The 14462-nt window shown below is 40.0% G+C and overlaps 1 protein-coding gene across 2 annotated transcripts; it reads left to right on the top strand.

The window, feature by feature from the left end:
* The first annotated feature begins 383 nt into the window (after positions 1-383).
* Positions 384-13675, top strand: LOC137796391 (serine/threonine-protein phosphatase 6 regulatory ankyrin repeat subunit C-like). Of its 2 annotated transcripts, XM_068594309.1 has the most exons (27): positions 384-513; positions 1577-1660; positions 1831-1909; positions 2130-2200; positions 2292-2492; positions 2805-2892; positions 3583-3725; positions 4236-4448; positions 4962-5040; positions 5167-5281; positions 5502-5687; positions 6537-6608; positions 6701-6841; positions 6936-6989; positions 7393-7504; positions 7600-7671; positions 7775-7976; positions 8076-8163; positions 8512-8629; positions 8742-8961; positions 9204-9291; positions 9380-9463; positions 9843-9988; positions 10122-10204; positions 10323-10405; positions 11274-11365; positions 11486-13675. In XM_068594309.1, exons 1-27 carry the CDS (start codon positions 487-489, stop codon positions 11674-11676), a joined length of 3132 nt encoding a protein of 1043 aa, XP_068450410.1. In that variant the 5' UTR covers positions 384-486; the 3' UTR covers positions 11677-13675. The 2 variants fall into 2 exon arrangements, 1 of the variants encoding a protein (XP_068450410.1); XR_011078582.1 differs by lacking the exons at positions 6701-6841; positions 6936-6989; positions 7393-7504; ... (10 more) ...; positions 11274-11365; positions 11486-13675 and having other exon boundaries at positions 5611-5687.
* Positions 13676-14462: the final 787 nt, after the last annotated feature.

The following is a 14462-nucleotide window of genomic DNA, read 5'->3' as shown; positions in this document are numbered from 1 at the left end:
TACTTTCTAATTTGTCTTATTATTCTATTCTATTTTTTATTTATTATTGTATATGCATATTTGTATGAATGAATACAAGGATTATTATATATGTATAAGGATGACATGCTGCCAGGTTCACAAGAAAGTAATATCTTGATTGTTTTAAGCAGGTGACTTTAAAAAAAAACAACGTAAAACGAAACTAATATTCAGAAAAGAACATGACTACAAGGACAAATATTTGGCAGCCCAAAAATCCAGCAGGGCAAGCTCCTCCTTGCACTTGCACCACTGTGGCAGGCGCTGTCTCCCGTAAAATGAGTCCAAATCCCGTTTCTTTAACTCTTCTCGCGATATTTTGTTAACTGTGGTGTCCGGTAACTTCACATCACATATCAGGAGCTAACTCGGCTCAAGCTAGGCTAACTAGCTACCGCACAGTGACATGTAGTCAACTTTACACTCAGTTTTAATGAATGAGGGAGCTTCCAGAGTGATTGGGACATGGAGTTAAGAAAGATAAAGGACCAGGTAGTAAATACAACTTAACGTTTGAACTCACTGTACTTTTTTTTAACACTACAGATAGCGGGCTAATCATGTTTGCAACATGTCGAGCAAAGTTTGCTACAAAGCTAACGTCAGTTAATGTTACACATTATTTGCCATGGAAAACTAGAAGTTTCAGTAATATGTTCGGTGTTTAAATGTTGTAATTCACCAGAGTTAGACTCCTTCATTGGGTCTATTAGGCTCCCTGGTACATGAAGTCCCAACATTTCCAAAGTTTTTGATCTTTGCATGGATCAACATTCCTCTTCTATAACTATACGTTTGCATTACGTTATATGTGAAAGACACATCTTGCTTAGTCATTGCAACATTTTCTAAATATTCGTCAAAAGTGCAGGAGTTTTGCATGATTCAAACAAATAACGTTAAATTCAAGTTTTCCTGTTCTTTAGTCAAATAAATGCCAATGCAATAAACGTGCTCGAAGTTGAACATGGTGTCCTGATCTTTACTCAAGCAGATTATATCATTCCAATCCAAATATATTTCTGAAGACCACATAAGCATTGACGTTTTCCCCCCCGAGATGCACAGAGAAGAAATGTGTTACAAACTATTGTGACAATTTTGTAATCCCACGAGACACAAATCTCTTGCAGAATTGTCACACTTTTAATAATCAAAGCTTAGTAAACAGGACAAGTGTTAGGTTAAAATGTGCATCCTTATGGGAAGTTGTTCTCTCTCTTTATACTTTATTCTGAGTCCTGTATTTGTCCCCTCAGTGGGAACAATTGCATGTCTTTGTTTAAAAACAAAGGGTTAACAAGATTACACTGTACACTCTTTACTCTGACATGTACAACACATTTGACATCTCAGCAAAGGTGTGAATGTAACCATGATCCCAGTGGGTTTCAACACGATGATGTTCAGTTGAAACTGTTTCATCGCTGTGTCTGTGGGTTGTTTTTCTGAATGCAAAGCTATTATTACAACATAATGACTTGAATCTAATTTGGACATAGTTTTTTTTTCATCCTGCCTTTTGTCTGTTTTGCATGTCACATCTCTCTTCCAGTCTCCATTGGTCCAGGCTATATTTAGCCGAAACGCAGAGGAAGTGACATATTTGTTGAACCAAGATGAAGATGTCAATTCACTGGTAACATTATCCCACGTTACTTTTTTTGGATGTTTTTCTAACTGCTAGTATATATTTTAAAAAATATTTTAGGCAATAGTTGAACAAATATGACTTATTTACTGGGTAAATGACATAATGCAATGTTAAACTGATATAATGGAGGAAAATATGTTTTTCTTTTTGCTCAGGATGAAGACCAAAGCACACCACTTCATGCTGCTGCTTATTTGGGCGATGTCCACTCTATGGACCTACTCATTACTTCAGGTATAATATAAAAATATATATTTAAAAAAATGTATCTCACTTTGGAATATGTCTGAGTAGTTGGAAAACGTATCATCAGCGACATTCACTGGAGTTTTCTGTTTTTTCTATTAATCAGCCTTTCTAGTAATGATGACAATTAGTCAAGTACCCTCTTTACTGAACGTCAGCCAAACACTCAAAAACAATTGACTCACTCTGCTTTTGCTTTCTATTACAGGTGCGGATGTCAATGCAAAGGACCAGGGTTTGCTGACTCCTTTACATCGAGCAGCTGCCTCTCGAAATGAAGTATGATGATACCTCTAAACACAGAGGAAGAAAGAGTTTTCTAAGGACTCAACCACCAGATTGTAATGCTTGACTTTGTCTTTTTCCTCAGAAAGCTGTTGAGCTGCTACTAATGCACAGCGCAAAGGTCAACACACAGGACAAGTACTGGCATACACCTTTACACATGGCGGCTGCAAAGTGGGCCACAGGCTGCGCTAAAGCTCTGATACCACATGTGTGCAGCCTGGATGTTGCTGACAGGTCAGGAAGGACACCACTGCATCATGCAGCGCACAGCGGTCACGGAGAGGTAAAGTTGATAGTGTTAACCAAAGTCTTCCCTTTTAAGCTAAAGCACAAATCAAACCTACAGGATGCTGAAAAGAGGCTTTGCTTTAGGATAGTGAATACAGGACGTTTTCTAGTTTTTTGCCAGTTGTGGCAGCATAATTGAGGGAAAAAAGTATTTGTCTAATAATCTATGAACCAAGTTTCACACAATATTAGCTCTTCTTTGTTGTGACATTATATCAGAGGCTTGTTTTGAATCCAATGGACTGTATGTAGCGATAGAAGCGAGATGAGCCGATAGACACACTGGTTGACCACTTTGCTTCTGCAGATGGTGAACTTGCTCCTGAGCAAAGGTGCCAATGTGAGTGCCAAAGATGAGAAGGAAAGGCAGCCAATCCACTGGGCTGCATACCTTGGTGAGTGGTGTCGTTCTCCTGAGAAACACGAATGTATGTTATCAGTTTTTACCCAGAATGAAAACATTTGGTTGCATGAATTTAAGGAAAATGTCTGTCATAAAGCACACAATAAGAAACAAGCAAACTATAAACAAGTCAGTAGTCGTTGCCAATTATTTATTAACTCTATAACATATCATTTGATGCTTGTAGGATATGTGTATGAGGGATTGAACAAAAACATATCATGTGTGTGTATATTGTGGTTGTGTGCAGAACAACACGTGCAGAAATTCTTAATTCTTCAGAAAAGACTTGAGCAAAAGGTTATTTTTCTGAGGAACAAGAATTAAACATCAACCTGTGTTTACAGGACTTTTTTGTACTCTCTCATCTAATTTACAGCTTTGTCTGACTATAATTGACTTTAATTTGTTAAGCTGCGATTGATTATATGGTTGAAACTTAAGTTAGCTCTAAATAGATACATTCACAAATGAATTTCTGTTAACAATGTTTGACTTTGCTTTTTAGCACAACCTCAGTGTATTTATGTTAAAAAGTCTGTTTTAACAAGGTCAAAATCTGGTGAATAGCATACAAATCGTCTGTGCAACAGTCTGCAAACAGGACCAACAGGATATATTGCTGTGCTTTGCTGTGCCTGCATGGCAGAGACTTGTAGTAAATGTTCAGCTCTTCTTTCAGGACATGTGGAGGTTGTGAAGCTGCTGGTGTCTCACAGCGCTGATGTGATGTGCAAAGACAAACGTGGTTACTCTCCGCTCCACGCTGCATCCGTCAGTGGACAGTTAGATGTGGTCAAATATCTGTTGAGACTGGTGGTGGAGGTAAAGACTCACATCACTACAAGAAAACTTAAATCCTAATAAATGATGACCGCTGTCATGCATTGTCTGTACTGTCTGTTCTGCTGCAAAGGGTTTGGAGATTGTTTGTATCAAATTGTCTTTGCTTTAAAGTCGCGATCAAGATGTCTGGAAACATCCTACTCAATTGCCTTAACACAGCAGGATGTAGTTGTATGTGGTTTTATATACATTTAGGCCTCAATAACATGGTATCATGCAGAGCTCCAGCTTAATGTCAATAATCACGCTGCAGCCTCATCAGTAATCTGCTTTTGGCTGATTGTTACCAACATTTTGTCACATAACACATCTTTACACTCACAAGTGATCACAAGCTGATATCAATTTAAAAAATCTCCCTTTGAACAAGCCACGTCTTTCCAACCAGATTAATTTCTTCCTTTTTCATCGACAATATCTCTCGACTCTTAACAGTGATGATAAGCTTTAGTGTAAACTCATCTATTGTTCGTCTCCTTTGTCTCTCAGATTGATGAACCTAACATATTCGGGAACACGGCGCTCCACATGTCCTGTCACACGGGGCAGGACGCCGTGGCCACCGAGCTCGTGAACTGCGGCGCCAACATCAATCAGCCCAATCACCACGGCAGCATGCCGCTGCACCTGTCCTCTGCCTCCTCCAGCGGCGTGCTGTGCCTCGAGCTGCTCATCAACAACGGCGCTGACGTCAACGTGCAGGTACGAGGTTTTTGTTAAGTGGTGTAAGAGGCACTTTGCACGTTTTTGGTGTGTTGGACCTCCCACCACCGGGGGGCGCAATGCCGACTGCTACGGCCGCCAGTCCTGTATGATTAGAAGAGGTATTGGGGTCAGGTGTTGCTCATTGTGAGGAAAGCAAACTGTTTTTGACTGTTGTATGGGATGGTGCTGCAACAGAGAAGGAACATAGTTTATGGTTCATTTTATGATTTGAGTACCGGCAACTAAGTTCTGCCGATGAGGTTATTATTTGGGTTTTTTGGTAAGAATAAACACGATGGACTTTACCACTGGACATTGTCGCGTCAGAACAAACTCAAGTGAGCCAAGTGGTGCCTGTAGTAGCACTACAAGTGGATTTGAAAAGAACAATAAGAAGAAATCATCTTCTTTTTTTAACTAATAAAGTTAGGCTTAGATGAAAGATTTGCAGATTGTCATTAATGATGTAATTCTTTTAACGAAGCATATTTTGTTTTCTCTATTTAACAGAATAAAGAAGGGAAGAGCCCTCTGCATATTGCTGCTATGTACGGGCGCTTCACAGGCTCCCAGATTCTCATCCAAAACGGTAGCGTATTAACACTCTCCACATTTTATAGTCTGATTCTGAACAAGTGAAATTTGTCTCCTCCCAGTATATTCAGAGCACGTCTTCAATTCACTCAATCACGTTTCATTCTCCCTCTGCACACAGGGGGGGAGATTGACTGCGCTGATATGTTTGGAAACACTCCTCTTCACGTTGCTGCCAGATATGGCCAGGAGTTGCTGATCAGCACTCTGCTGACAAACGGTGCCGATAAGACCAGGTACGATTGGCCAAACTGGTCTTTTTGCAGTTACTCTGCAAAAAGAAAAGCATTTGTACGCATACACGCTCGCTCATTACATCCTGTAATATTATAATGCACACTCACTGTCGAAACTTCAACATCCAAACCAACAAATTCCAGTTATTATCCAGAACGTTTTTTCCCCCCCATCTCACGCACGCACTAAAGTACATGATCTTTGTAATGATCTCTAAAGACAGGGGATTCATGGGATGCTTCCACTGCATTTGGCGGCACTTTACGGATTTCCAGACTGTTGTCGAAAGTTACTGTCCAACGGCCAGTTTTACATCATGCCGTCTCAGGTGCCGTCAGCCGGGGATGATATAAACATTGTAGACGACCACGGACGGACCTGTCTGCATGCAGCGGCCTCTGGAGGGTGAGCGTGCACACACATATATACCCAGAGCACCCAGAGCTATGTTTACTACATGCATTTGACTTCAAATCTGCATCTCCTTTCGTGTCAGACGCTATTTTCACGGACTGGCCTTCACGGTGTGTGCAATAGATACGTCATAAATATGACGTAATACAATGATACGACCAGCATGAAGCAATTATGAAGTGCATAAAGATACAACTCATCATTATGCTGAATCAGTGGGAGCCCTGAGCCGGTTTCTCTGTGTGATGGGAGACAACGTCACCCGACGTGTGTTTATATCCTGTTAACTCCGTAAATTAGACCTTTAGGTTTAATCTGCTGCTTCATGTAAACCCGCTTCACAAAGACAGGATGTTGAAAATGGAGACAGGGTTTCCAGAGCTTTTGGTTGTGATCTCAGGGATGCTTTGCCTTGTTTTTAATCCAGAACACCAAGTTGAAACGGACTTTTAAGTTTCATTTTTGGGGTAACTATCGCGTAACATATGGCAAGAGGTTTGTCTGAGGTTACGCACAGACGGATGTCTCTGGTCTTTTTTCAAAATAAAACTTTTTCCTCTTTTTTTTTTTTCATTCATTCTTTCTCTGCGTATCCGCGGACCGGTACCGGGCCGTGGTTAGGGACCACTGATCCAGATAGTTCAACACATAATATTTCTCCATAATCATTATATTTTGGTTGTCTGGAAATCGATTGTATCGCATTCTATATGTTCTATCTATTAATATAAACAATACATTTAATTTGATACGAAACATGCAGCAATAAGAGACACTTTACATTATAGTCTTACATGTTAAAATGTCTTTCCTTGAAACGCTTCTTTCCTCTCGTGACAGAAATGTTGACTGTCTGAACTTGCTGTTGAACAGTGCCGCTGCTGAACTAGATGCAAAAGATCATTTGGGAAGGTAAGCAGTGTCGGATACCTTGAACTGTAAGACATTCACTCAGCTCTGTTGCTCCCTCGTGACACAGCTGTTCCCCTTGTTGCACCTTGCAGATCTCCTTTGCACTATGCTGCAGCCAACGGGAAGAGCCAATGCACAATCTCCCTCGTGAGAGCCGGCGCCGAGGTCAACGAGCTGGACCTGACGGGCTGCAGCCCTCTGCACTACGCTGCCGCTTCGCACACCTTTTGTGGGTGAGAGAAAGTTTACTGTCATTTAAAGTTCTTACTCGTTTCACTCTGCAAGGACAACATCCGTTAAAAGAGTCCCTCTTTCTTTCCATTGAAGGGAAACGAACTCTGAGCCCGACCACGGTGATGAAAAGCAACAAGAAGCCTCTCTGTAAGATTTATTTTTTGTATTATATCACACATATTCTTAATTATGAAGTAAATAAACATTCATCTTTTACAATAGATGTATTCTGTTCTGCAGAAAGAGTGTAAAAGCAAACCAGAGATGAGGAAAAGTCACCATTATATCTGTGTCCATCTATCTAGTTATAGTCTTTGGACACTTCATACAACAAAAGCTTGATTTTTATATAAAACGTCTTTTGTTATACCTGATATTTAACTACCAACACACAGGAGAGCCATGTGTAATTTAATGGGACCCTTCATGCATTTCCTAAAGACATTGAGAAGTGAATGCTGATAAAAAAAACACTTTTCTTTGATTAGTTATTGTTGCTGGAAGAAGAACATAACCCGGCCATAATTAATGTTGTGCTCTTTGTGTTCAGGTGTTTAGACTTCTTGCTCGACAACGGAGCAAACCCAACTCTGAAGAACAGTAAGGGTTACAGCGCTGTCCACTACGCAGCAGCTTACGGGAACAAACAGCACCTGGAACTGGTCAGTAGTTTCTTTCTTATTCTTTTTGTGGGGTTTCTTTTAAATCCATTGCCGGGTCGGACCAGTTCAAGTTGTTTCCTCTCTCCCTCTTGCAGCTCCTGGAGATCTCGTTCAACTGCCTCGAAGAGGTTGAAAGTAATATTCCAGTCAGTCCTTTGCACTTAGCTGTGAGTAGCACATGATGGCAAATATTTCACTGAAAAAAAAGACCTTGACTATTACATGATCACAAGCCTTTCACTCTTGTTGTCATTCATTCTGCTGTTCCAGGCGTATTACGGTCACTGTGAGGCACTGCGTTTACTTTGCGAGACATTAGTGAGTCTGGATTTGCGCGACATCGAGGGCAGAACTGCCCTCCACCTGGCGACTCGGAGAGGTTTTGTCATGTGTGTGGAGGTGCTGCTGAAGCATCAAGCCTCCTACACGCTGAAGGAGCACAAGCACAAGTGGACGGCTCTCCATGCTGCAGGTGTGTGACGTTATTACTTTATCATCAATGTCATAAATCTCTCAACTGATGTTATTTTTCTTCTTGACATTTTCCTTTCACTGTTTTCCTGCTGCACAGCTGCTGAGGGGCAAATGGACTGTCTGCTTTTATTGGTCAGCGGGGAACAAAGTGCCAACATCATCGACAGTCCAGATACACAGGGACAGTGAGTCACATTTCATGCTCTGACTTTACATAATTACCCAATAATTACAAACACCTGACATGTGCGGCATGTACACACATTACCGCTAATTTGAGAATAAGTATGTAAGTAGTATAAAACAATGACTTGAGGTGCTGCTGATTACAGAAGTAGAGGCGATGGAGTCAGAAAGTGAACTTAAATAAATCACTGCAAGCGCAAATTGAAGCTCAAAGCGTCGTCATTTTGAACAGCTGCAGACTTGCAATGCAGTCGGGTTGCTCAATCCACCGAAACTCCAACCAATTTATGTTTTTCTGACATGATCAGATAACTATCTTCACAGTTTTTTACTTCTGTTGCTTGCAGGACGGCTCTCATGCTGGCAGCGCTGGGACGTCACACAGACTGTGTCCACATCTTGTTGGAGAAAGGAGCTAAGGCGGATGCTGCAGACAAAAAGGGCTTCACTGCATTACACAGAGCTGTGAGTGCATGCTGTACTTGTGTGCGTACATGTTCCAATAATGTTCATAAGGGGTATCTCCCTTTTCAGAGTCCAGAGTCTTCTTAAATCATATCTTGTCCTCCTGCTGCAGGCCATTTTGGGCAGTGAAGACTGTGTGTCTGCTCTGTTGGAACACGGGGCCTCTCCTCTGTGTAGGGATTCAATGGGAAGGACCCCGCTGCACCTCGTGGCGTCCCGCGGACACACAGAGCTGCTTCACACTTTGCTGAAGGCTGCTATGAAAGCTGACCCTCTGGACTCCATATTGGACTTCAGAGGATACACACCAACCCACTGGGCTGCCCACCACGGTGAGACGCCAGGGAAATAAACCACCATTACTGTAGATGAACAGTCTTAACGCTGATGGACTCCATTGCTTGTGTAGGTCTTATAGTGGCCTACACTGAGTCTGTTTCAAAACCAGTTAAAAGTTCCTTGTCGTGACTTTAAACACTTGCCTGTCTTGTTGAACTCTTGCATGTTGAGATACTGTATTTTAAAAAAAGATCTTAACATTCAACATTTGTCCGTTTGTGTTGTGTGTCTGCAGGGCGTGAAGGATGTTTACACATTTTACTTGAAAACAAACTTTTTAGCAACCAGGAGGGGAACCTCTTCACCGCATTGCACTGTGCTCTGTGAGTACTGAAGTAAACACACACATATGTTTATGATGTGGTAAAAAACAATACATGTAATGCGTTGCGTGTCTTCCGTCCCACACAGAATCAATGGACATGATGTCGCTGCTGGACTTCTGGTGAAGACCGTCGGTCCAAAACTTGTTAACGTTAGCGACGCCAAAGGAAGGTGGGTTCAGCTCTGAGCTGAGCTAAACGTATCATAACGTATCTATTTATCTATTTCATGCAGCACTGCAGGCGTTCAATCAATCTACAGATCTTGTAAATGTAGAAGTTTTAGGATATGCATGTTCATAAACAACTCAATGTTATTGTGCTCCATTCGATCCACAACATTGTTTTCATGCAAATATTAGTCAGGAAAAGATAATGATATTGTATGATATGTAAATCATTGCTACTACGTATTTAATCCAAACCTCAAGTATGCTCTGTAAAATGTTTATGCACTTTGTTATCTTGAAAGGGACTAAAAAAAACTTTTCATAGCTTGCAAAAGATGTCAATTAAGCTGCATTTTTCCTTTTCATGTGGTGTGCGTGCAGGACGGCGCTGCATGCAGCGGCTTATTCAGGAAATGTTGCTGGGCTCCAGCTGGTCCTGGCCCAGGGAGCAGCAGTCGATGCCGTGGATCGTTGTGGATGCTCTGCTCTGATGGTCGCGGCTGACTACGGACAGACTGCGGCTGTTGGTATGTGATAAGTGAAGGAACACAATAATTCAAATGTGTCCTTTTTTGACGGGCAAACCGTTGTTGTCGCTCTCATAGTTCTCCCTAAATACACCAAATAAGGTACTTGTTCATCTTATTTTCTGCTTTTCAGAGTTCTTGCTCCACCAAGCGAAGCCTGACCTGACCCTGGTGGATGTCAATAATAATACTGCCCTTCACTTGGCCTGCAGCAAGGTCACAAACACACACACACACCCACATGTACTGCATGCATGCAGTGGCACCTTTTATATTTCCAGGGAGTTTGTTCTAAGTGATAACGTATTGTGCAATGTGTTTTTTTCCTCTGCAGGGTCATGAGATGTGTGCCCTGTTGCTCCTCGGAGAGATCAGCGACTGCTCCCTCATCAATGCGACAAACAGCACTCTCCAAATGTGAGTTGTCTGAAAGGGCTTGAGAATACAAAATTATCAACACTGTGACATGTTGAAAATACTTAAATTGGATTTTATGAAATAAGGAAAATCAACCAGTATGGATTCTAAAGTTTAGTATGAAGTCACATTATGCAGTGTGCATTTAAATAATATATTTAGTGGGATATAGTGCATGTGTTGCTAAGTAGATTATACATCCTAAAAGTGCAGGACATTAAAATATCAGTGTTTTCTATCAGAACTGTAATCTGGAAAAAGGATGAAAGCAGTCTTATGTAGATTTTAAATATGAAAACTCGTAATGTAGAATGCATTTTTAAGGTAATTTCTTTTTTTCCTAAATGTGTTATTTAAAGAAAATGCATGTTATGATGCTGGTGAGTGTTTTTTCTAAAGTCATGACTGCATATCAATATTTGAAAAAGCCCCATGATATCAACAGGAAGAAAGTTTTTCATGTTTACAGTATTGGCTTCACTGCCATAAGCCCCAATAAGACTGCATGAATTATATATATATATATATATATATATATATATATATATTCATTCAAGATGTTTTTACTGTCATATACACAGATAACAGACAGTTATTTTATACAATGAAAAGCTTATATTTTGCTCGGTCCTAATTACAATAAAAATAAAGCACAAAATATAAAAGATACAACAGTATTGCACAAAAATATGATAATAGTATTGCTATAATGAATATGATACAATATGATAGAATCTGATAATAATAATGGTATTGCTCATTGTATCTTTATGCACTATGCATTGCTGCAATGTCCAAGTGTGTGTCATTCATATATATATACATATATATGTGGGTTAATAAAGAGTTATCTTTGTCTCTCCTGCAGGCCCCTTCACATTGCAGCCAGGAAGGGCCTGGCCACTGTGGTGCAGGTGTTACTGAGCAGAGGGGCAGCAGTCATGGCTGTAGATGAGGAAGGTAAGCAGGAATAATCACATTTCCACGACACAATACCAAAAGCGGCCGCTGCTTCCCTGCTTAAAAAGGGATCCCGAGGGTGCACTGTAGGATACTTCTTCCTGTCGGCCCCCTCTGCAGGCCACACCCCGGCTCTGGCCTGCGCCCCAAACAAGAAGGTGGCGGACTGCCTGGCGCTGATCCTCTCCACCATGAAGCCTTTCCCGCCCAGAGAGGCCGGCGTCGGTACGGCCTCTCACTTCAGCCCCATTCTGAAGCAGTTTGGCCTTTCGGCCGGCTGTGGGTCCAGCGGTAACCTGTGTCACGCCTAAGTCAAAGTGCCGCACTCAAAGGAGAGTGAAATGTCGTCCCAGTGCAGCCCCAAAGTGTCCGCACACGCATACGAGTCTTCAGGAACACGTGCGGTCAGGCGTCGCTTCTTCGGTGGCATTTAAAGGCGTCGTACGCAGCTGCATGCACACCGTGTGCTCCGGCTTCTTTTGAATCTTACACACTACTAATATTAGCATATGGCCTCTTAGATGACCTTCTCTGTCACGAGTGGAGTTTAGCACACACAGACTTGTTTTAATGAAGTACTAACTGTTGTAAAATAATGGAAGTTTGAACGTGAGAACACTTCACAAAGCCTCTCCCCACTCAAAGTCCGCTGTCAGTATTGGCTTAATTTCTCTTTAACCGACAAAGCCTGACATTTATCAATGTTTGTCTTGTGGAAGAATACTCGAATGATTGTGTGTGTTTGTGTTTGTCTGCAGGAGCTATTTAGCATACTGGGCATTGCTTCTTAATATACTTGTTTTAAAAATATCTAACAGGTGCTTTAAACCTTTTATGCAATTAATAAGACTCTATTTTTATATCCTGTCCAGAGTGTAGCAGACAGTTCACTGATATAAAAAACCTTATTATTCAAAGTATGATTTAAAATTGTGTTACATTTCAGTTTGGTAAAGTCACAAGCATGTGTATAGTGGTAGTTATATCGTTTACAGAGTCTAGTATATATTATAATTCTTTGTATTATCATGAAGATCCCAAATTATTGAGAATCAACCTCAGGTCATTACGTACTGTACTGCGGGTGCAATAACAAAGTGAGCTTCATGTTCCATGACAAATATATGACGGGACGATCATATTTCAGTGAAACGAGCCAGAGAATAAAACAAACGACTGAACGCTTCAATAAATAAATAAATAAATGGAATGTGTTGATATGAAAAGTTTCCAAACGCAGGAAGAAAAGTCTGTTTCTGAGCATTAAAGTCTTTAATTTTCATAATAATGAAAAATAATAAAGTTTCAAATGCATAATGTATTTAAATTGTTTTTTTCCCTTCTGATCAGCAGTCTTAAACCCAAAGATATTTAATTTAAACAGCAAATCCGATATGGTTAAGAAGCTGATATTTTTGTTGATGAATTGGTAAAAGTTTGATTGTCAAACGATTAATTAATTTTCAGTTGATCAACCAGTCAATTGATTGTTTTAGCGCCAGGTTTTAATTGCTGTAATGTTGTCAGTGTGCATTGAAATGAAACATTAGGATCTGCTCACGTCTGATGCCACTAACAATCTCTGTGAAACACTTGAATATTAAACGATGTGCGTCTGGTAAATATCACATGACGTGTGATTAAGAGAAGAAGATTTGGCAACGCCCCCTTAATTAAATTATTTTTCTATCATTGTTTTTTTTCTACTTCTTAAAACAATTTGCACAATGGTACAAAGATGTCATTGCATCTATCTCTTTGAGGATAATGCTTTTATAAAGGAGGTTTGCATTAAATGTTTCTTTTTAAATTAAAAACCGTATCCACACACAGACTTTGACATTTTCCCCTTTTGCTGTATTTTTTCCCAGGTTTTTCCTAATAAAACCTGCTGTGTCCACTTAAAATGGCTTTAAACTATTTGCACTCTGATATAAAGTTTACATTTAACAGTAAGATGTCCACCTTTTTAGGTTTATGCAAATGTGTAAAATTTTAAAGGGCATTGTACAACTTTTGACTTTAGAAGTAACAATAAGTGCTAGAATCCAGCCTGAGTGTGTCCCGTACTGGTTTCATTTGGGTGACATTACTGGGAGAAAATGGCATTTCCAAACACAAGTTTTAGCGAAAAACGATGTAATGTTTGTGTTTAGGAAGCGCTCTGCTGCAGCTTTTCATGTGAACAAACTGTGTGTTCTCTGTATGTTTTACTGAGATTTCAGGGTGTAACTCCCAACTTGAATACTCTGTGATATAGTTGTGGATGGCCTTCACGTGAGAGAAAACCAATAAACCACCTCAATTAAATGTTTTTTCTTTGTAATTTATTTCAATTTCCCGTTGCGCGACAAGAGCTTTTGCACAATTTTGATCTCAAGCGACACGCTAAACTGTGTTGTGGCTCAGATACCGGTCAATCTGTTCTGGTTGTAATGGTTGACTGTATGCTTAACCTAAGTGCATGTCTTTAAATTAACTCACACATAATAAAAAAAGGATTGATATCAGCTGAGACTTGTGTTATCGGTGTTATTGAGTCATCCCTACTGATTATTGTTGTTTATGTGATACTGAAGGAATCCACTGCAGCAGGTAACATAAAGGCAATACAACAAACCAGCTTACAGGGCGTAAACTAAGAAAACACTTTGATGAATTAATATGTATTACAACAATGTGTTGTTATAATCTATGGTATTATTACAATTAAACATGGACAGATCATTTCACACTTGATTGTTTGGGACCCCTTGTCACTCCACATCTTGTTCAATGTGCACCAGGAGTTACAGGAAGTAGTAGGATACTTTTATAAGAGCCATGATTGGAGTATAATTTCATACAGTTGTATTCATATTCCATGTAAAGACGAAAACTATGGAAGCCCATTTCCGCAACAACAAAAAGTCATAATTATGAGATAGAAAGAAATGAGAAATAATTTCCACTTTTTATCTCATAATTTCAACTTTTTTTATCTAAACGTTTTGACGTTTTAGCTTATGACTTTTTATCTAATAATTATGACTTTCTATCTCATAATTATGACTTTTTGTCTCATCATTTTGACTTTTTCATGAGTTTTTACCTCATA

This window comes from Clinocottus analis, unplaced genomic scaffold (assembly GCF_023055335.1).
Source record: "Clinocottus analis isolate CAN_PGR_092001 unplaced genomic scaffold, fCliAna1.0.p SCAF_3, whole genome shotgun sequence".
NCBI classification, from domain to species: Eukaryota; Metazoa; Chordata; class Actinopteri; order Perciformes; family Cottidae; genus Clinocottus; species Clinocottus analis.
Note: the sequence above shows the minus strand (reverse complement) of the source record. Positions and strands in the feature narration are given on the sequence as shown.